The sequence below is a fragment of the Podarcis gaigeae genome (genome assembly GCF_964106915.1).
Source record: "Podarcis gaigeae genome assembly, chromosome: 17".
Taxonomy (NCBI): Eukaryota; Metazoa; Chordata; class Lepidosauria; order Squamata; family Lacertidae; genus Podarcis; species Podarcis gaigeae.
Window position 1 is genome coordinate 31,727,282 of NC_139694.1, and position 23,179 is coordinate 31,750,460.

Here is a 23,179-nt window from a genome sequence, read left to right on the forward strand (position 1 = left end):
GGGAGCCGCAAAACCATTGCGACATTTAAAACAAATATATCTCAGGAGCCGCGATCTGACAGCGGGTGGGAAGGTGACGTCGGGACGGTGCATGACTAACGCACGCACCGCCCCCATGCGACGTCACAGCCAGTACAGCGCCCGCCACAGTGGGGAGTGTCGGGGCACACAATGCGCCTCCTCCCCTTGCTAGTATCTGCCCCGGAGCCTCGGCAAAGGTGTAAAAGAGCCACATGCGGCTCCGGAGCCGTGGGTTGCAGACCCCTGCCCTAAGGAAAAGCGGGACATTTCGGGATCAAATCAGAAACCGGGACGGCTTCTGTAAATCCGGGACTGTCCCTAGAAATTAGGGGCGCTTGGAGAGTCTGATCCCACAGGCTCTTCTTATGTTCTTATGCCCGACATGAGCCAGGCAGCCAGATGCCACCCTCAAGTCAGCCCGCTGCATGGCTCCAGCTTTGTGCCCTAAGGAACATCCTCTACACGTGCCCACTTTCTGTGCCACAATCTACCTGATTCCCGGAGCACAGGACCGATGGTCTCTGGATGGAAAAGCCTCAGAATTGGAACCCAGGGCCCAAACCACCAGACACACATCTGCCCGTACTGGGCAGTCAGCTGCGCGGCGTCCTGCAGCCCTTCCTCGTTGCTTCGTGCCTAGGACAAGGATTGGGTTAGCAGAGACGCCAGCTCAGCCTGCTCCCCAAGATCTGTGTGAGTAAATAACCCAAAAAGCTTGCTAGCCTGCAAAGAAACAGTTAGTTAAGAGTCCTGAGGTCGGAGAGCTCCAGCTTGTTGCATTTCGATTGTAGGTACAGTGGGGAGACGGCACACTCCATGCTCTGTCCACCAACCCATGCACTCGCTTGTGTGTAATTCCTCATCACCAGTGGCTTCCAGGCTAATGACTAATTGCAAGGCCCAAGCCTTCCTGGAATGGAAGCGATATTAATTCTCTCCGTGTGCCAGGGGGAAAGATGGCAGCCCGCAAGAAGAACCAAGCAGAAAAAGAAGGAAAGACAAAATGCAATATACTAGACCTCTCCATTCTCAACCTTGGGTCTCCAGATATTAAAAAGGTAAAGGGACCCCTGACCATTAGGTCCAGTCATGACCGACTCTGGGGTTGTGGCGCTCATCTCGTTTTATTGGCCGAGGGAGCCAGCATGGTGGCCAGTCAGGTGGCCAGCATGACTAAGCCGCTTACCTTCCCGCTGGAGTGGTACCTATTTATCTACTTGCACTTTGACGTGCTTTCCAACTGCTAGGTTGGCAGGAGCAGGGACTGAGCAACGGGAGCTCACTCCATGGCGGGGATTCAAACCACCAACCTTCTGACCAGCAAGTCCTAGGATCTGTGGTTTAACCCACAGTGCCACCCGCGTCCCTCTCTCCACCCACGTCCCTCCAGATATTACTGAACTACAACTCCCGTTATATCTGACAGTAGGTCTACTACTCCTGACCGCTGGCCATGCTGGCTAGGAATGGTAGGAGTTGTAGTCCAACAATGCCTGTGGATCAAAGGTTGAGAAAGGTTGCAGTTATAGAGAGAACTGGTACTGTTCCTATGACAAGTGTGATAGGAACACGAGGAAGCTAAAAAGCTGTGGTGTCTTCTTTAGACGCGCACCTTAGCTAGAAATTGACTAGCTGGCCAGGGGGCATAGCCCAATAGTGAAACGCTTGCTTTGTTTACAAAAGGCCTCTGGCATCTCCAGGTAGCAGGTGTGCCAACTCAGGCTTGTGGGTGCCCGCCGCCACAATGTGGACATGCGATGTCACACACACATGCCTGCACATAGTGCATTTGACATCACACGCACCACGTGCAGACGTGTGTGTGTGATGTTGCATGTCCGCGTGGAGGCGGCTCCTCTTTGCAGCCAGCGAGGCACCCTTTTCAACAAGGAGGGGCACACTCAGAGACCGTGCCTCCATGTCTGAGGCCTTCCCCCCGTCCGAAAAGGGTGCTTCATTCGCTGGCTGCAGAGGTCAGAGCTGAACTGCTTCTCTCTCTGAGAAGAGAGCCGTCGGAGAAGAGAGCCACTGCCGCCTACCGGCTTTTCTCATTGACTTTGTGGGTGTCAAGCCACGATTATATTATTGTGGGTGCCTAAGCGCCCACGGCCCCCTAGAGTTGGCTCCTGTGCCAGGTAGGGTTAGGGAAACGCTGGAAAGCTTCTGCAAGTGTTCACAATAATGAGCAACCTTGATCATCTTGGAAGAACGAGATAAGAGGCGAATGTGGCATTGAGAAGGAGGAGGAGGAGTTGTTTGGACTCGAAATCCTACCTTTCACTCCCCTTAAGGAGTCTCAAAGCGGCTAACAATCTCCTTTCCCTTCCTCCCCCACAACAAACACTCTGTGAGGTGAGTGAGGCTGAGAGACTTCACAGAAGTGTGACTGGCCCAAGGTCACCCAGCAGCTGCATGTGGAGGAGCGGAGACGCAAACCCGGTTCTCCAGATTACGAGACTACCACTCTTAACCACTACACCACTGCTGGCTGCAAAAGTGCCTGGACTCCAAACATCTGTTCACTTCTGTGCTTTCCTTCTACATAGGCAGCAAGCAAAGAAGGCCTGCTTCAGGAAAAGCCAGGACCACAAAGGTCATACCCTTGTGGCTCTAGCTGTGTTAGGATCGTGGCCAGAATGGTCATGAGAAGGGGCAGGAAACGCTACCTGTCATGACCTCCATTATTAATGACACCAAAACTAGGGCAACCAGTGTTTCACCAGCGAGGGATTTGGGGAATCCTGCCAATCAGTGTTAGCCGTTCTCCCCCATCGTTCTGCCCGAACACTGAGGTCCAGCTCCGAGGGTCTTCTGGCGGTTCCCTCACTGCAAGAGGCCAAGTTACAGGGAACCAGGCAGAGGGCCTTCTTGGTTGTGGCGCCCGCCCTGTGGAACGCCCTCCCATCAGATGTCAAAGCGATAAACATCTACCTGACAGAAGACATCTGAAGGAAGCCCTGTTCAGGGAAGTTTTTAATATGTGACATTTTAGTGTATCTTTCATCTTTGTTGGAAGCCGCCCAGAGTGGCTGGGGAAACCCAGCCAGATGGGCGGGGTACAAATAATAAATTATTATTATTATTATTATTATCTGATCCATGGCACATCATATTCCCCTTCACTCTCAAGAACGGACGCAGGAACCGCTTAGTTAGAGGCTGCTGCCCTGACTCCTCAATCAAATCAATCGTTTTAGCTTCAGCATCTGAACTGCAACCCACTTCCTAGCTGCCTTCATACAAGATGCTGAATTCATTACCTTCTAGCACCCCTGCTTGCGCTTGAAAGGATCTGTCTTTCACAATCATGGCTCCTTAGGAACTCTCACTGTCATCACCTCGGCTTATCTTATTGCTAGATCCATTTCAGCTGGAGTTTAGGACTGGTTTGGACACAGAAACTACTTTGGTCACCCTGTATGATGACTTATGTCAGGAGAGAGACAGGGAAAATCTGTCCCTGTAAGTTCTCCTCAACTTCTAAGCAGCTTTTGAAACCATCAACCATGGTATCGTTCTGGAACAGCTTCCCAAGTTAGGGGGGCAGTGGCACCACTTTGCAGTGGTCCCAGTCAGGGCATAGAGGGCGTAGCAAGGGAGGTGCGGCAGGTGCAGTTTGCCCCGGGTGTCCCCATTTGGGGGGGGGGGGTTTGACAAAATGGCGAGCGGCACTCACCATGGGGCCTGCAACACTCCCAAGCCACGCGACTTTAAACTATGTCTGTGAGGTGTGTATTTGTTCTTGTCATTGCTTGCTATGCTGTTGTGAATTTCTGTGTTATACAGTGGTACCTCGGGTTACAAAATTCATTCCGGAGCTCCATTCTTAACCTGAAACCGTTCTTAACCTGAGGCACGCTTTCGCTAATGGGGCTTCCCGCTGCCGCTGTGCTGTAGCTGTGCAATTTCCGTTCTCATCCTGGGGCAAAGTTCGTAACCCAAGGTACTACTTCCGGGTTAGTGGAGTTCGTAACCCGAAGCGTTTGTAACCCAAAGTGTTTGTAATCCGAGGTACCACTGTACTGTCAACCACCCTGTGATCCTTGAATGAAGCGTGGCACAGAAATATCATAGATAACAATAATTATTATTCCTCCTGCAGCTAGATAGAATCATTAACACACACCCTATTCATAATAATAAAACCATCCTGAAAATCCACCATCAGAAAATGAAAAAATACTTGCAGTGTTACATTTATTTTTGTTTGCTTCTTCATTTAAAACGTTGCATACTGCCCTTTCACTAGGGTGGTCATGTTACTCAGTTTAAGTCTGGTTTAAGGATAATCAATCCTAAGGAGGAAGGAGTTGTCTATCAATAGTTAGCTACTGGACAGCAGACTGAAAGGGTACACCCAGTTCACCCAGTTAGCCTTTGACAAGACGGCAAGATGCCCTGCATTAAATCAATCATTAACAACTTTGCATCTATATATGCAAATCAGTAAATTTTATATGCAATTTTCCGCCCTTTTTTTTTTTGGCTCAACCCTTCCTCAACAGATTCCTGGGTGGTAATGAAACCCTAAAAACACAATAAAATTGTCGCGTGAAGGATAATACAAGGTGGCCACTAAAAATGTCCACAAATTAAAATGTCAGAGAAAGCAAAACGCCCTAGTCTAGAAACAAAACAAGAATCGAATGCACTTCTTTAAGACATGTGCTAATTCATTATTAAATGAATAAAACAAAGTTCTGCTTTGTTGTAATTCGGAGCACTTCCAACTGGGAAGGGCGCTTGGAGAAGAGCCTCAGCAGATCTTAGCACGTGGGCAAGCTGGTTTCAATCACAATACTATATCATGGTTAAAGTTATTGCATCTCTCATCTCAACACTGTTTCCTTCACTCTCACCCTGCCTTCCCCCCAGTCAGTTCATGCCTGTGTTGAAACTCTGGTATGGGGGTGGGGGGACAACTTCACACCAGCATGAGACCATGTACAGTGGTACCTCAGGTTAAGAACTTAATTCGTTCTGGAGGTCCGTACTTAACCTGAAACTGTTCTTAACCTGAAGCACCACTTTAGCTAACGGGGCCTCCTGCTGCCGCTGCGCTGCTGGAGCCCGATTTCTGTTCTCATCCTGAAGCAAAGTTCTTAACCTGAAGCACTATTTCTGGATTAGCGGAGTCTGTAACCTGAAGCGTATGTAACCTGAAGTGTACGTAACCTGAGGTACCACTGTATTTGGCCAAGGTCCACCTTTCGCTATGGAAACTCCATCATTCATGCCTGGGGAAGATGGCCGCTACTGAATGCTGTGGCCTCTTGGGCCTGCAATCAACTCTTGAGTCTTGCCACAATCTACCACCACAGTACCTGAGGCTGTTGCAACTGGCTTGATATAATCAGGATGAACCAAGGAAATGAGCGGTATGAAGGGCCCCATCCACGTCACAAATCCCTGGGAGTAGGTGGCTACCAGCTCGGAGACTTTGGCCAAACCCTCATCACAGGGCAAAACCTGGAAGCAACAGAGGCAGTGAGTGTGGGCACCAGCAGGGGCCGTGGTGCCATTGGGACAGGATTCTGGCGGCTAAGTCCGAAGCCCACCGGCCAGCAGAATGAGGAAGAGGGCCACCAAAGGAAATAAGTGACATAGAGAGAGGGACCCATGTGGGGCTGTTGAGTCCAAGGTCCAACCACATCTAATGGCATCACTGTCCAAGTGGCAGGACTGCCAAGAACGAGGCAAAGGCAGCGATGGATGCCGGCCAAGGTTTGCAACAAGAACAAGAGGGAAGAGGTGGCGCTTCATAAAAGGAGCTTGCTGTGGGGCTTGGAGCTTGGGTTCTGGGCTGCCTGCCATGAGCAGGCATCTCAAGGTCTGGCAAAGGCCCCGTTCATCTCAGTGGGACAGGCACCGATGTTCCCACTGGCTGTGTGGGTGACTATACATACAGCAGCTGGTAGGCAGCAATGGGTCCCAAAGCCGGCAGCTTTCTCAGAATTCCAGAGTGGTGCTTTATATTCACTAGAGATGCTAAAGAGACAAGAGCATTGCTTAAGGAGGCATATACTGCCACCCAGTGCTTTTCTTCTAGATAAAATGGGGCTGGCACTGCGTACCCTTGTTTATGCTCAGAGAAAAGCACTGTTGCCACCCGTCCCTAAGCCCTGGGTGGGGGGAAGGATGGGGGAATGAGCAGTGGCGGAGCAAGCCAATCGGGTGTCTGGGGCGGCGTGTGTGCCCTGCACCCAGAGGCGGGGCCAGCTGCCCGTGGGGCGGGGCCAGCTGCGGCAAGATGCTCTGTGGGTGTGATGGCCTGGGATTCGGACTCGGAGGCTGAACCTGAGGAGTCCCAGCCTGCACAGGATTCTCCGCCTCCAGAACCAGCTGAGCCGGGGCTGGGGCTTGAGCCTGAAGGGTCCTCACCTGTGCTGGATCCTCAGATGCAGGTACCAGCTGAGTCTGCTCTGGCTCCTGAGGTGATGGAGGACCCATTGCCTGCAGGTGCTCCACTCTCAGCCCCATCAGGGGAAGCTGAGGTTACCTCTGGGTCTGGTAACCCTCCAGCCTCTCCTGAGCTGCAGAGGCTCAGGGCAGAGAGGCGGAGGGAACTAAGTTCCCGTAGGAGGAGTGCTTGCCTCCAGGCCAGGAGAGGTGAGTCACCTGTGGACCGGGGCCGCCCTATGCCTCAGGGCAGATAAAAGCCAGCCAGTCCCAGTCCCAAGTTGTGGGAGCAACATTGTTGGTAGCCAGTTCCTGCCTGCACCCTGTCCTGCCGGAGCTCCTGACCTCACCCAACTCCCTGCCTTGGACCCCGCTTCATCTTTGACGGACTGCCTCCATACTGCACCCCCGACCTCAGACTGGACTCGGACCTCGCCTCACGGTTAACCCACGGGACCAGCACAGTGGGGCCTCTGAGGCGTCTGCCTGCCTCCTCCCATTCAGCTGCCCTACAGCTGAGGGGGAGGCGGCGGGTGGACCGTTTGGGGCAGCGTGGAGCCTGCGGGTGCCCAAGCCACTCCCAGGAGAGATGCGTGGCTTGGGCACACTGCAGGCCCCGTGGTGAGTGCCGCCCGCCATTTTGCCACCCCCCTCAGTGGTGACTTCCGGGGTGGCCCGCCCCCACTGCCCCCCTTCCTCCACCCCTAGGAATGAGGATGATGAGTGCGTAGGGGTTGATTGGGTGGGGCAAAGGGCCCAAGCCTATGAACCTCTGGGGGATAATTTGAGAGAGATACCCATGCCAACAGCCAGGAAGAAAGGCAAGCAAATGAGGGTTTATCCTCATTTATCAGTGACTGAGTGCTCTTTTTTTTCACCCCACAGCTTTCACCACAAAAGGATGACACAAAAGCATGACAAAAGGATATGGAGGTTATCCACAGGTTGCCATCAGCTCTGATTCAGTGGTAAACAGTGTTTTTTTGCAGGGAAACTCCAGAATGAGAGAGAGAGAGAGAGAGAGAGAGAGAGAGAGAGAGAGCGAGAGCGCACTTGGACATGGAGCTTTAAAGTGCAGACTGTGACTGGAAAGTGTGAATAAAACCCGAGATAGCCTTGTCATGTCCCTGCCATGGGCACTGCTCTACCCCAAAGTCGTCTCTGGGTTCATGCCCAGTCCCATCTTGGCAACTATGCTCCAGGGAAGCCCGGCCTGCTCATTAACAGCTCAGCAAAGACCTCAGCAGCTCCTGCCAAGAAACTGGCCTCCTGAGAGACGTGTCACCAGACCCAGGGCTCACAGCGTGCCTTGAAACAGTCCTGCGAGCGAGGGACGGTGAGAGGGAGAAACAAAGAGGGAGAAAACAGAGGAAGCGCTGTGAAGTTTTGGGGAAAGAAAAGCAAGGAGCCCGCTAGGCAGGGAGCTGAGTGCACATTTCTGGAGCCTTTAATTTCTCTCCACCCCCCCAATTAAGGTGACCGGGTCTTGCTGCTATTGCATTCTGAAGGGAGGACGAGCCAAACTGTGGCAGAGCAGAGCTGGGTTCAAATAACCTGCAAGGAGAAAACGCAAGGAAGAGGAAGACAGGACCGTGGTTGGGGATGCGGCAACATTTGAGCAAGCTGGCAGTGCAAGTTGTTTGTGAGAACAAAGGACCCATTCAATCTGTCCCTGTACCCCTTGTGGCAAGCAACATCTATTTTCTGAAACAAATTTTTCTCCCTTCCTCACATTCCAGCTAGAGCGCGTTCCCAATCTGAATACATATGCCATTTGGGCTGGCTCTCTCCTCATTTCTGCCTCCCGTTTACAGTGGTACCTCAGGTTAAGTACTTAATTGCCCATAGCAATAAAACAACAATATGATATACAGTGGCACCTCAGGTTAAGTACTTAATTCATTCCGGAGGTCGGTTCTTAACCTGAAACTGTTCTTAACCTGAAGCCCCACTTAGCTAATGGGGCCTCCTGCTGCTGCCGCGTGCCGGACCCCGATTTCTGTTCTTATCCTGAAGCAAAGTTCTTAATCTGAAGCACTATTTCTGGGTTAGCGGAGTCTGTAACCTGAAGTGTATGTAACCTGAAGCGTATGTAACCTGAGGTACCACTGTATAACACAAATGAATGGATGGCTGGATGGTGTCTCAGACTGAAAGACATTCTTAGAATGTCACAACCAGCCCTCCCTGCAGTTCTGAATTTAGGCAAGCCTTGCAAGCCATCGGCACCCAGATATGGCGGTCTTCATCCCTCGCCCACCACAAGGAGGGATGGCTGCTTCAGTGCCCCCTCCTTTCCCTCCCCTCAGCCAAGCTGGAGACCTCCCTCCTTGACCAAGCCAAGCCGCAGCTCCAGAGGCCACACTTACCAGGTTGAGGTGCCCTAGGAGCCAGTTGCGACGCGGGGGCTCTGGGAAACAACGCAATCTCTGGCAGTTAATGTAAAAGCGGTGGCACATGCCAAAGGCGTCTGTAAGCAAACGGAAGAGCAAAGCCAGCAGCAAAAGCCAGAGGCTGGAGACAGCCATGGTCCGGAACAGGGTCTTCTCGAGAGCCAGTTTCTCCAGGATCCAGTCAGTGAAGGGCAACATTCTGGAAGAGGGAGGCAAGGAGGAGAGGGAGGCAGGAGAGACACAGTGTGCTCAGTGGGAGAGGGAGGCTGAGAGCAAGAATTTAAGCAAGCCTCCGCCACCCCCAGAATCGGTCACATTGGACTCTCTCCCTTCACACTGGCTCCCCCCCAAACCCGCTACACCCTGCCAGACCAGTGCACACTGAAACTGGAGTAGGCGCCCTTTGGTGATGGGCCGAAAAACAATAACATTCCACCTTCAGACAGACTCACTTTCCAATTTCCCTCACGGTGCTGGCAGCCGTGGGCAGAATGAGATTCCAATTAGTCATGTGTATCCACCCTCCACTGTCCCTGGAACACTTTTATTCATTCACTTAAGTTGTCTTGGCGGTTGTGATCAGGGCCAGGAGACCAGCTGAAGGGGGGCTACTTTCCCTTCCACCTTTTTTTTTTTTGCCTCACTCCAATTCACTTCCATGGGAAAGATAACAGTGCTAACATATTTTCTTCCGAGGGGGGGGGGAATGCCTGGGGGCAATTTTGAGTGCAAAAATAGCACAATGGGATATGGTGAAGCTGCTCAGGACCGCAATACTTCAAGGACCACCTCTTTCCATATGAACCTACCCTGACCCTGAGATCACCTTCTGAGGCCCTCCTTTGTGTGCCTCCTCCTTGAAAGGTCCAGAGGGTGGCAACATGAGAACAGGGCCTTTTCTGCAGTGGCTCCCCGTCTGTGGAATGCTCTCCCCAGGGAAGTTTGCCTAGCACCTTCATTAGACTCCTTTAGGCGCCAGGCAAAATGTTCCTTTTTAACCAGGCCTTTGGTTGATCTGATTTACATCCTATGCCCTTTTAAAATGTAGGGTTTTTTTGGCGGGGGGGCTATTGGGTTGTTGTTTCTATTTTTATTAGGTATTTTGTGGTTTCTTATCTTGATTTTATTCTGTGAACCACCCTGAGACCCCCAGGTATAGGGCGGTATATAAACTCAATAAATTAATAATAGTAATAATAATAGTAATAATTTCCTCTGCTGCTTCTCCACTCAAACTCAAGTCTCCTCCAGAGTCTGGTAGAAAGATAATCAATTTGGACCCAAAACAAACATCGACGCAAAGTAGCTTCTTTATATCTGGGAATATGCTTGCTGCCTTGACCAATTGCTCGCCTCTCATTTATCACCATTCAAAAAGCAGAAAACCTGCCGTGAGAATGAAAGGTGACTTTGTGACGTCACAGGAGGCAGCCAGTCAGAGAGCTCTGTTCTGCAGGCTGGCTTCTGTCAGCTTGCAACCAAAGTGGATGTTGGGGTGAATAAGAGGGATCCCACCACCCGCTGCCCCGGGCAAGTCCTGTTTGTAGAGATTGCCTCTGATTCCCCAGACAGAAACTGGGAGCATGGGAGGGGATGCTGCTTGGGGTGACTCAGAAAGAGCCCTAGTGTTGCCATAGCCTAGTTTCTCAAACCTGGGCTGCCTAATCCACTAATTGCTTTCGGTTTGCACAGTAGGGCAAGGTGCAGCAGAAAAGATTGCCTGTTTGCACAAACTTTTGAAAGAGTGGTCTCCCTCATCTGCTCTGCCTTCCTTCCTTCTGAGAACACGAGACCCCAGTGGGTCCTTGTCTCCCACTTCTGCAGCTCAAACAGTGCAGGACTTCACGTAACACTCTGCTCTGCGGTTACGTGAGAGTAGAAATTACAAGTGCGAGAAAGAGGTTATTGTTTTCCCCCTAAACCCTTGGCAGCTGTGTGCTAGAAACACAACACTCATCTTTAGCAAGTAAAGTTTCAGGTGACATAACCAGTTATACTGAATGCATTTGGGGGGGTCGGGATTGTGGTGGCGGGAAAAGTAAAGGACCCCTGGATGGTTAAGTCCAGTCAAAGGCGACTATGGGGTTGCGGCGCTCATCTCGTTTTCAGGCTGAGGGAGCCGGCGTTTGTCCACAGACAGCTTTCCGAGTCATGTGGCCAGCAGGACTAAACCGCTTCTGGCGCAACAGAACACCGTGACAGAAACCAGAGCGCATGAAAATGCCATTTACCTTCCCGCCACCTATTTATCTACTTGTACCGGCGTGCTTTCAAACTGCTAGGTAAGCAGGAGCTGGGACAGAGCAATAGGAGCTCACCCCGTTGTGCGGATTCGAACCTCCAGCCTTCCAATCGGCAAGCCCAAGAGGTTCAGTGGTTTAGACCACAGCGCCACCTGCATCCCCTATGGTGGCAAGCCCCATAGGGCACATTATTTCCATAGGGCTTAAAGGCAACAGTCTGCAATCCTAATACTGGTGTGAAGAAGAGGAACACCAGAATGCTTGCATTCATGACTGCTGCTATGAATGGTCCATATGGGCATCTTGAGTGTTACATAGACCATGATTCCCCCCCCCCCTAATTTGGACCCATTGTTCTCTTTCTTTCCCTCCCTTCTTCACTTTGGTATTCCTTTTTTTTTTTTTTTTTTGAGAAGGTTGCAAATTCCAAGACAGTGTCCTGGGAGACTGAGATATCCTCCAACTTTTATTTTCCTTTTAAAAGAAATGTTGCCATTTCTGATGGCAGATTGGTGCCCATTTGTTCTTTTAATATAGCGAGAACAAACAGAGAGACTGTACTTTTTGCATTTAGTTATCACTTGGTTCCCCCCTCACCCACCCACATCCCAAAGTATGCACGATTAAGTGAAGATGATGCCGTCTCTAGTCTGCCAAAGTTCATACATTCAGCCAGAGTCAGTGTGCTGGTCTTCCTCACTGCACTTCCTAGGTCAGGGTCCATGTTTTTAGAGCGCTAGCCCTTTGACAGGAAGACGTGGCCAAGACTGTGTCCACTAGAAAAGTGTTGGGAAACTAAGACAGCCAACTTTCTTTCTGTGCCACAAGCGCAGCTTGGTGTTTCTAGGTGCCGAAATTCCAACAGATCAGAACAGACTATTTATATATGTGACCACTGCTGCTCGGATGTAACCTAGCCACTGTGATCCATGCGACGGTCACCTCCAGACTGGATTATTGTAACTCGCTCTACGTGGGGCTGCCCTTGAGACTGACCCAGAAACTCCAGCGGGTGCAGAATGCCGCAGCGAGACTCCTTATGGGGTCTTCGCTGCGAGATCACATTCATCCAGTACTATACCAGCTGCACTGGCTCCCGGTGGAGTACAGGATCAGGTTTAAGGTGCTGGTTTTAACCTTTAAAGCCCTATACGGCCTAGGACCCTCGTAGCTACGGGACCGCCTCTCCTGGTATGCCCCACAGAGAAACCTACGGTCTGCAAATAATAACATCCTCAAGGTCCCAGGCCTCAGAGAGGTTAGGCTGGCCTCAACTAGAGCCAGGGCCTTCTCGGCTGCGGCTCCAATCTGGTGGAACGCTCTGTCACAAGAGACTAGGGCCCTGCGGGACCTGACATCTTTCCGCAGGGCCTGCAAGACAGAGTTGTTCCACCAGGCCTTTGGTCAGGGCGCAGCCTGACTCCCTCCTTTGGCAACCAGCACAGAATCTTGCTTAATCGGTTGCCATTAATTTGATTTTAATTAATTTTTATAATGAAATATTTTTGAATGTGTGATTATTTGATTGTTTGATTATTTGATTATTGTTAGCCGCCCTGAGCCCGGCTTCGGCTGGGGAGGGCGGGATATAAATAAAATTTATTATTATTATTATTATTTTATTTGTTTTAATCTTATATTTTGGAAATGTACATCCAGGTATTTTTTTCTTTAATTTTTTTGGGGGCCCCCAAGAGAGTAGGGCCCTAAGCTATAGCTTGTTTAGCTTATACATAAATCCGGCACTGGTTACTAGCCCAGAGATGGAAAGAAGACGGAATCCCTACCAGGGAAGAGTGGCAGATTAAGTTGATGGACTATGCCAAAATGGCAAAAATTACCGGAAGAATCAGAAATCAAGAAGAAAGACCAAAATTTTAATAAGGAATGGGGAAAAGATGTGATTTACCCTTAAAACCATTGTAAACAATTAAAGTTATTAGTAGGATTAGAATAAACACTTGTGATTTAATGTTGAATTACGGATGTAATGGAGATTTAATAGATTTGGATTGATAGACAAGATGCAGGAGGAAAAGGTCAATATAAGGATCCACAAAGGGGAGAAGGGGAATCCAGGAGATTCTTCGGAATTCTCTTTCTATGCTGGTTGATAACTGTTTGTAAATTTCAAAATTTGAAAAAAATAATAATTATAAAATAAAATAAGGGCAGCTTGGTTGGTAGTGGTGCCCGCCCTGTGGAACACCCTCCCATCAGATGTCAAGGAAAGAAACAACTTACCTGACTTTTAGAAGACATCTGGAGGATGTCTTCCCTGTTTAGGGAAGCTTTTAATGTTCAATGTTTTATTGTGTTTTTAATATTCTGTTGGGAGCTGCCCAGAGTGGCTGGGGAAACCCAGCTAGACAGGTGGGGTATGAAATAATAATAATAATAATAATAATAATAATAATAATAATAATAATAATAATAATTGTTGTTGTTAAAAGGTAGGGTACTTTTGGGGGGAAATTATGGGTAAATATACCCCCAAAAGAGGACATTAGGGGAGTTGGGCTTTGGTTGGGGGGCAGGTTTCCGCTGGTGGGGGGGGGGGAGAACCTCAGTTAATTGATTACTTTCAATGCTTTTCCATATTTTTTGTTGATCTAGGGAAGGCAGCCGGCCCCTTGGCTAGACCCATGGGGGCGCGCGTCTGTGCCCATTTTGTAATATTTATTTCCTCTTGATTGCATACTTACATAGTTTATCTCCCCTTTCCTTTCTAACACACAAACCTGCGAGGCACTCCGCGTTACGCACAGGAGGAAACCCAGCAACCGAGCGAGCGAACGCCTCCCGATCCCCCTTCCCCTTCCCCTGCGGGGGTCTCTGCGCTCCGCTCCGCCTTGCTCGGGGCCACTTTCCCGACGTTGCTTTGGCAGGTGCCAGGAATGCAGCCGAGCAGGTGCGGAGGGGTGGGGAGCCAGGGAGGGAGGCGGCGATTCGGCGGGATCTGGGCTGCCCAGGAACCTACAGCATCACCTCCCCACCCCGGAGAGGATGCCCTTTGGACTGCTGGAAGCTGGCGCAGGACCTTGGCTGCCAAAGCCAGAAAACGTGTCTCGTCGGAATGGCTGGAGACCCGCGAGGAACGCGGACGGCAGCTCAGCGGGGGCGAAGCATCTCCTCTCTCCTCTCTCCAAAGAGTCCCCCAGCAGCGCACGGCTTCCCTTCCTTACCTGGCCTCGCGCGTGCGCTCCCCTTCCCCTTTTCTACTCCGTCTCTTTCTGTGCTGTGCCGCAGGTGAGAAGCGAGCCGGGAGTCACCTGAGCATGCTCAGCAGGCGCCCATCTCCGCCTCCCCTCTTCCCGCCCCTCCAGGCGGGGCAAAGATAAGGCGCTTCTGCCCCCGTGCGGCCTTACCCATCTCCAGGCTCATCCACACTCCCCTTTGCCCCACATTTCTTTCTGGTGTTGTAAGAATTCTAAGGTGTCAAATATAGAATGAATGCGCACATATCTAAATATGTAAACCAAGTGTCTGAAATTGTACAGGAGAGCAATTCTGAAGCCATTTTGACTTTCCCAATGACCTCAAATATTCCTAAGAGAGGCAAATGGGGAAAGCTTTCTCTGAGGAAAAGCCCCACGCCCCAGAAGATCACACACACCGTCCTCTAGTGGGGAAATAGGAAAACCAAAGGAAATTCCGGCTCCCATGCAACCAACCCTTCTCTTGACATTGCAAAGAAATCCCGTGTACCCTAACATAACAAAAAAGGATCAAGATAAAATAACACAGACTTGTTGGAAGCTAACGTTAAATAATCACAAACTTGCCTTCACAATACTTCCCACAAATAGAGGTCACCCATCACATGCTCAAAGAAAAGTAAATATTCCCCAAAAAATCGGAATAGTCACCAGGGGCCTCGTGACAGCAGAAAATATCATCAAGGTAAAATTCCTCCCTCATGATATGGCCCAAAATAGGGCTATAGTGACTTTTAAGGACGGGCTCTCAACTAAACAGACCCTTTCAAATACAGACAATTTCCTGAGGGCTGGCTTGCTTGTGCACTGTTTCTTCGAAAACATCAAAGACCCTTTACCACTTCTAGGAGCACATAGGCCAGCCAGACCAAAAACCAAAACCAGCACTGCAGAATTCTTCCCATCGTCTTTTCGCTTACAAATCCTGTCTTAAGGATGTACAGTGGTACCTCGGGTTACATACACTTCATGTTACATACGCTTCAGGTTACAGACGCTTCAGGTTACAGACTCCGCTAACCCAGAAATATTACCTCGGGTTAAGAACTTTGCTTCAGGATGAGAACAGAAATCGTGCTCCGGCGGCGCGGCAGCAGCAGGAGGCCCCATTAGCTAAAGTGGTGCTTCAGGTTAAGAACAGTTTCAGGTTAAGAACAGACCTCTGGAACGAATTAAGTACTTAACCCAAGGTACCACTGTATTTGTGTATGAATAGGGTGAGCCTGTGGCCTGGATTCAGGAACTATTTACCATCGCAAAAGAATGGCCAGGCTGCCCAGGTAATGCAGCCAGCGACCATTATCAGGTATCCTGGCAGACAGGATTTCTGCTGAAGACCTGCCTCCTATGATGTATGTATGATGATTTTGGGGTGGTCTTTGACTAAGGGGGTTGCACAATGTCAAAAGTCTTTAAAGGTTCCTGCACACTTTTGTTCAAGGTCTCTACCTCCTTGGAAGGAGGGAAAGGAACTCTGTTGCAACAGAAAAATAAATATCTCCCTTGCTTTCCGCTGGATCCTGGATCCCTCCTTTCTGCTGGATCCCTCCTCCTCTGAGCGATCATGGACTTTGAGTCCCCTAAGTCCATGATCACTCAGAGGAGGAAGGATCCAGCAGAAAGGAGGGATCCAGGATGTCCCATGGGGAGCTGGGCAGCAAAAGCCCTTTAAATATTTGAAGGTGGATATCAGCTCTCCTCTCAGTTTCCTCTTTTCTAGTCTAAACATACCCAACTCCCTCAACCATTTCTTATAAGGCTTGGTTTCTAGACCCTTTCTCCCCTGGGTCCTCCTCCGCTGCACACATTTCGGCTTGCTAATATCCTTCTTAAATTGTGATGCCCAAAACTGGACACAGCATTCCAGGTATTGTCCAATCAAGTCAGAATCGAGTGGTACTATTACTTCCCTTGATTTGGACACTATACTTCGGTTGATGCAGCCTAGAATAACATTTACAATTTTCCTGCTGCATCACACTATTGACTCATGTTAAACTTGCAGCCTACTAAGAGCCCTGGATCCATTCCACATCTACTGCTGACATTTATCCCTTACAAGCCAGGCAGAACCTTACATTTATCCCTTTAGTACCCCCTTCCTCATTTTCCTCTTGTCCACAGCATGAGGGTATGGTCATACCTCATGTTATGTCTGCTTCATGTTACGTTCTTTCAGGTTATGTTCTGCGGCGACCCAGAAGTATCGGAAAGGGTTACTTCCGGGTTTCGCTCGTGCATGCACAGAAGCGCAAAATGACATCACGTGCATGCGCAGAAGCGGTGCATCGCAACCCGCGCGTGCACAGACGCACCGCAGCAGGTTGCGTTCTTTTCATGTTGCGAACAGGCCTCTGGAACGGATCCTGTTCGCAACCAGAGGTACCACTGTATTGGGAAACAGTGTCACTCAACACAAAACCACTTTGAAACCATTGTTCTGTATATAATGGAAACTGCTCTGCGTCCATACAGGGCTGGGGTTCCTTTTATATTTCCTGGCAGGGGCGATGGGTGAAGGTGGGGTGGAACAGGTGCTTGCCTCCTGCTCTGCTGCCCTCAGCTTTGGCCGCTCCCTTCTCCTGGGTGGCATGGAAGTGTGGGCAGGCGGGCACCTGCGCTTCAAACATTTGCACTAGCCTGGCCAGGCTCTGACCGATGTTGGCAAGCTCTGAGCGAACGCGCCGCACAGCCGGCACCAGCTCCTGCAGCCACAGCGTTTGCTGCTCCTGCACAGCCTTCAGCCTGGCCTCCATGTGGGACAGCTGCTGCTCAAAGTTCTCTTCCTTGTCCCTCGGCTGCCTTTCCTCCACCCCAAGGCAAAGAGGTCTGGGTGCTGGCAAGGAGGAGGGAGACTTCAGCGAGCCAGGTGGCGTGGAGCAGCCGGCCTCTTGCATTGCACAAAGTGGGGTTCTGGGCCGAGGAGGGCAATCCTCTGGGAAACGGGAGAGGATGCAGGAACCTGTACCCCTGCTTGGAGGCAAAGGGAGCTGAGAGGAAGACTTCTGCGACTGGGCCTTGCTTGGGCCTAAGCGTCCTGACTTGAGGCTGCTCGCTGTCTTCAAGCTGATGGCATCATCGCTGAGGGAGCTGGACTTGGAGGAATCGCTCTGCATGGGGAATGTGCTCACACTCTTGGCAGTAGGACTTGTGTGGGGGTTGGAGACCAGAGAAGAAGAAGAGGAGAGGTCCTCCTCGGAGCAGGACATGGGCAGAACTGGAGTGGCATGGGAGACGTCTAATATCTGAGTTTCGGGTCGGAGAGTCCTGTGCTGCTGCTTCTTCCCTGAGGCTGGGGCTCTGGTTGAAAAGAGGCCCGGTGGCGGAGCAACCATTTTGTGCTTCCACAGAGGTGGCACAAGTTGGGTTTGGACAGCATTCCAAGGCTGCCCTGGGATGGGCACCTTCCTTCACTTCCAGGGAAACCCAAGCAGCAGAACACCCAGAGGGGGTCAGGTTTTATGCCAACACCAAGCAGTTGATGTAGCTGCTCCAAAGTCTCGGTGTGCCTCTGCCACTATCCCTGGGAAATGAGAGCAGTTCTGTTAATCCTGCAGCTGCAAGTGAGCGTAGACTAATCACAAGCAGATCAAAAGGATCTGGTGTCAGTGAGGGGATGGCAGTCAACCGTCTGGTTTTTGCTGCAAAACCGTTGCTGCACTTTGGCACTGGCTTGGAATGAATTGGACAACGCTGGGTTTCAAGATGATAGCTATGACCTCGGGTTGGCATAGTGATTGCTCGGTTGGTGGGGTGTAGCAAAATGCAGTGTTTTTGCTGCAAAACAACTGCAACAGTTTGGCACAGAGTTTTGGGTTGTTGTTTTTTTAAAAATTGCATTTTCAGAAACTGGAACAGAGAGCATATTTAACCCACCTCCACTCCCCCCTCCCCCTGTCCCACTTACAACTTCATACCAAATACAGCCTGTATACATATACCATGGACACAGGTAGCACTGTGGGTTAAACCACAGAGCCTAGGACTTGCCGATCAGAAGGTCGGTGGTTTGAATCCCCGTGAAGGGGTGAGCTCCTGTTGCTCGGTCCCTGCTCCTGCCAACCTAGCAGTTCGAAAGCACGTCAAAGTGCAAGTAGATAAATAGGTACCGCTCTGGCAGGAAGGTAAACAGTGCTTCTGTGTGCTGCTCTGGTTTTGTCAGAAGCGGCTTAGTCATGCTGGCCACATGACCCGGAAAAACTGTCTGCGGACGAACGTTCGCTCCCTCAGCCAGTAAAGTGAGATGAACGCCACAACCCCAGAGTCGTTCGCGACTGGACATAACTGTCAGGGGTCTTTTACCTTTACTTTTTACAGCTAAGTTGGCACCAGAAAGATCTATGCAATCTGAGGGAAGTGGGGGAGGCAGAATCTGGAACTGGTTTGATAGTTGGCAGGGCAGAAGAAAAAGGAAGGCCTTCTTTCTGCTTCCCTGCTTTCAGCCACTACCTGAAGACTGGAGAACCCACATACGGATATTGTGGAACTGGAGGACCCACATAAGGATATTGCTAGGCTGGGGCTGGGGCTGGGGCTGGGCCAGGCACCTTAAACCTTGCCTTCGCTATTTGGAGACATCTCCAGTTGACAAACTCTGAATTTGCCTCTCAACTGAACTTGAGATCCTGCCCTTATGTGGACCTGCCCGGAATCAATAATATAAACTGCAAAGGTCGAGGGAGCATTTGGTTGTTCAAAGTGCAATACGAGTCTGTTAGGTAACACCTGATTGGCTGGTTTTATTTGGTTCCTCTCTTCCTTCCTGTCAAATTGTAGATTGTGAGTGCTCAGAGCGAGGGACTTGCCTTTTGTTTTTTTTAACTATGTGTCAAGAGACAGGCACAGTCCTGGTGTCATATAAAGGAGAACAGAGCAATTCTAGCTGGGCCAAGTCATTTGTGATGTTCTTTCCAGCTCTAACACGTTGCGCTTTGTTGGTTCTTGTTAAAAAAAAAAAGGGATGTGGTGAAACCAAGCTTAGGGGTAGCTATTAGAACTGTCATGGTTTAAAAACAAAACAACAAAAAGATGTACATATAAAATACCACAAAACTCAACAAAAAACCCAAACCTGATGTATTATGAATTGAACGCTAAGTTGGAATATTCACAATAGCAGCTCAGCAGTACAAACTGTTGTTGATTTCACAAATGTTGTGAATTGGCCATAACTCGTTTAATTACCCCATGCCTCTGAGTTATTGGGGAACAATAGTACAGGCTGCTGCACTCATGGTCTCTGTGTGTATTTCTCCGGTTGGCACTTGGGGGACAGAGGATGCTGGACTAGATAGGATATTGGACTGTTCCAAGTGGGCTCTTAGGTGCTTACACTTTATTTTGTGGCATATGATCTGTCTCAACCATTAAAGGTGGAGAAATATGGGGTCTGGCCTGATCCGGGAGAATCAGGTTATGCCCATGCTCATGTGGCAGCACTTCTGATGCCACAGATCCTCTAAGCTTGAATTGTTCTGTTTCTTTTCTCTCTTTCAAATGCACCCCCCCTTCCAGTGACACTTTGGCAAGCTGTGGCGAGAGAAGCTAGCCACAGCTTGCAAAATTCAGTGTGAGTTTGCTTGCTTTTTTCCACTACCTATTTCAGGAGCCTTGACTTCAGCACTTAGGTGATTTAAACTAGCTCAGGAATTTTCTTCAGTGGGGGTGAGGAATTCCTTGAAGAGACAAGGAGAGCTGTTTTGGCACAGGGGCAAGACCTAGAATAACGTCACTGTGTACTAGAACGATCCTCTTCTTTCAATGTACAATTATGTAAATCTTTGCAATTACGCATGAAAGTTCAAGGCAGCGTGCACTGCTACAATGTTTACAGATGACTGCCAAAGAATACTGTTATCTTGCATGACGCTAGAAACCATCTGGCACGGACATTGAATAATATACTGTACACTTAGTATTTGGCTTAAAGCTCCAGGTCATATCCAGGCCTGCCATCCTCTGAGCAACCTATATCATTGGGCAAAACATTTTCCAATTCTGGGTGTGAACTCCTGGTTTCTCTCAAGGGAGCGGAGTGCTTCTCCCCAACAGATTGCCCAAGCACCTCTCCGATTAAGCACAGGATATCCTGCATGGTGTAGGACTGGCATCTTAGCAAGACTCAGGCTTTAAAATGGAGTTGCAGTAATCGAGACACACTGGCTTTTCGAAGCTAAGCCAGGCAATGGGTTTTCCACTGACTTGAAATATCACCATTCATGTTCTGAGAATGCTTGTTCCTTGGGTGGTTCTGGCCTTCAATTATACTTGCCAGAAAGCACCTGTGCTGTGAGGACAACATGAATCACACTGCAACCCAATCTGACTGTGTATCCACAAGGAAGTAGGATATCAAATGAGGGCATAGAATCATGTACGAAACTGAATATCCATCTGTATCGCGATTGGTCAAGCATCTTATTTACAATAATTGATGCTTAAAGCTAGAGTTTTGTCATGGTAACCCCTGAGAGCTGGGGAACAGGAAAAAATTGGGAAATCCTTTTATAAATAAGGATCATTTAACTATTCTCACTATAATCTCACAGGTAATCCTTGCTGAGCAGTGGCGATTATTGTGTGGATGAAAACTCCATTCTTGTTTTCATTAGTCTGAATGGGCTGTTTTGTAAAGCTGGGGAGACAGGGTTGTAACAGGCATGTTAAAGTAAAGGTAAAGGTACCCCTGCCCGTACGGGCCAGTCTTGACAGACTCTGGGGTTGTGCGCCCATCTCACTTAAGAGGCCAGGGGCCAACGCTGTCCGGAGACACTTCCGGGTCACGTGGCCAGCGTGACAAAGCTGCATCTGGCGAGCCAGAGCCGCACACGGAAACGCCGTTTACCTTCCCGCTGGTAAGCGGTCCCTATTTATCTACTTGCACCCGGAGGTGCTTTCGAACTGCTAGGTTGGCAGGCGCTGGGACCGAGCAGTGGGAGCGCACCCCGCCGCAGGGATTCGAACCGCCGACCTTTCGATCGGCAAGTCCTAGGCGCTGAGGCTTTAACCCACAGCGCCACCTGCGTCCAACAGGCATGTTACTTGCAACCAATAAGGTTACGAACACTCTTCTTTGGGGAAAGATATGGCCATGTTCCATTTGCAATGTCCTCCTTCAAACAAGATGGTCCCCAAGATACTCAATGCCACAACAGTGTCATGCCTCTCCACCCTTGAATAGCAGCCGGACCTTATTCCTAAACTTAACGGCACCAGTGCCTTTTATGTAGGGTGTATTGTGTATTCCACAGGATCCCATGGGATCTGCTCCATGCTGGTGGTTCTGAGCCTTAAGAGAAGCTCAGTTGCTGGTGCAACCATCGCCTGCGATCTTCATGTGTGCAATGATTGTTTCGATATCCAGACATAACACTCCACATCACTGCAGGCACTTAAAGCCATTCAACTCATCCTCCTGCATTCTATCACATCAGAGAAGCAGGAAGGAAAACAGCAAAGAACAGCTTAAACAGACAATGTCAGGCTAGGCATCTGATCACAGTTCCAAAAACCATGGTGAGGGATCTCAGTTCCGGGTTGTCTAACACCCAACCACAAACCAGTTTCACTGCGTAGGAAGAGTCCTTCATAAACCCCAAATATAGCACATGCTGGGTATGAAAATCTATCAGTCAAGGTCTACCTTCCACACATATAAATATGATTAGAGTGCATGTCTGCTTAACCAGGCTTGTTATTTTGGGGGCACATACCTCTAAATAACTGGAGATTGTCAGCAAACGGGTTTATACCAAACACTCCAAAAGGTATGCTCTCAATCTGGGATAAGCCCACCTCTGAATCTTGGTTGTGCAAGCAAGCCTAGCAATGTAGCTTGGCTAGACCCATCGAGACCCCCAAAGCAGATCATCTTGAAGGACTGGGCAGTGCTAGTTTTTGACTAAAACATAATGGCCAATGAAAGATCATAAAGTTTGAGAAGAGTCTTGCCGAATTCTTGGGCCAACACCCATTTCCAGAGCTGTCCTCTCTGCCCTTCATCCTCACACCTTCCTCTTAAATCTATATGCTGAAGTAACGACCTTCTCATTTTCTCTTACTTGTGGGTAGCCATGACCATCACCCATCAAGACCTCCCAGAAGTAACCAGCTCTACCTGGCTAAATTTCAAGGCAAATGAGTGGTTGGCAGTCTGGCCAATAGGAGTGGGGGAAAGGAAATTGTGAGAAACCATTGGTCAAAGTCATAATCACCAGCCCATCTGAGGCCACACCCCTCACTGTGAGGTACACAATGGCTCCTGGGAGTACAGGTGTCTGCATGTGAGAGGCTGTTCTGTAGCAAGATGAGAGCGCTCACTACTATGTTCAGTCAAAAGGTCACATAAACGCAATAGCTGAAAAAGCAACACTCTTCTCTGATCCCAGGTGTCTTGAGTCAGGTTATCATCACTTACTCAGAAGGGATGTGGGTGGCGCTGTGGTTTAAACCACTGAGCCTTTTGGGCTTGCCAATCAGAAGGTTGGCGGTTCAAATCCCCGTGACGGAGTGATCTCCCATTGCTCTGTCCCTGCTCCTGCCAACCTAGCAGTTCAAAAGCAGGCCAGTGCAAGTAGATAAATAGGTATGGCTCCAACGGGAAGGTAAACAGCATTTCTGTGTGCTCTGGTTTCCGTCATGGTGTTCCGTTGCGCCAGAAGCAGCTTAGTCATGCTGGCCACATGACCCTGAAAGCTGTATGTAGTTTGTGGCTGTTACATTAGAGAAGCTGCTGAACATTTTGAAATAAACGTTGCCACTTGACACGCTCAAAGGCTTTTTCTGCATCTGTTACTTTCACAAAGGGGTAATGCAAATACAAAGGGGTGCAGAGGCACACCTTTAGCTCTAGCCATGTAGACCCTGTGGTCATGTGGCTTCTTGTGGCTTCCCATGTGTTTGGTCT

General features: G+C 49.6%; 2 protein-coding genes across 5 annotated transcripts in view; both read right to left on the minus strand.

Annotated features, from left to right (window-relative positions):
* CYP4F22 (cytochrome P450 family 4 subfamily F member 22) overlaps nt 1-14,378 on the minus strand; it is a 38,013-nt gene extending 23,635 nt beyond the window's left edge. Inside the window, exons 1-4 of one of the 4 annotated variants that reach the window (XM_083719222.1) lie at nt 14,242-14,350; nt 8,301-9,012; nt 6,403-8,240; nt 5,346-6,009 (exon numbers count right to left, since the gene is read on the minus strand). In XM_083719222.1, the coding sequence (XP_083575348.1) occupies nt 5,346-5,415 (70 nt within the window). In that variant the 5' untranslated portion in view covers nt 5,416-6,009; nt 6,403-8,240; nt 8,301-9,012; nt 14,242-14,350. Of the gene's footprint in view, nt 1-512; nt 658-5,345; nt 6,010-6,402; nt 8,241-8,300; nt 9,013-13,797; nt 13,927-14,241 lie in introns of those variants that run through there. The other 3 variants (XM_083719221.1, XM_083719219.1, XM_083719220.1) reach the window with 3 other exon arrangements.
* A 2,321-nt stretch (nt 14,379-16,699) lies between these two features.
* LOC310835066 (uncharacterized protein) lies at nt 16,700-22,480 on the minus strand. Its single transcript, XM_083719772.1, has 2 exons — nt 22,335-22,480; nt 16,700-17,797 (listed from the first exon to the last, which is right to left on the minus strand). The coding sequence occupies exon 2, from the start codon at nt 17,607-17,609 to the stop codon at nt 16,764-16,766; it is 846 nt and encodes a 281-aa protein (XP_083575898.1). The 5' UTR covers nt 17,610-17,797; nt 22,335-22,480; the 3' UTR covers nt 16,700-16,763.
* Between the last annotated feature and the right edge of the window lie 699 nt (nt 22,481-23,179).

What these genes read in the sequence shown, in the direction of transcription:
- LOC310835066 (XM_083719772.1), bottom strand. Translation starts at nt 17,609, where the DNA reads ATGGTTGCTCCGCCACCGGGCCTCTTTTCAACCAGAGCCCCAGCCTCA.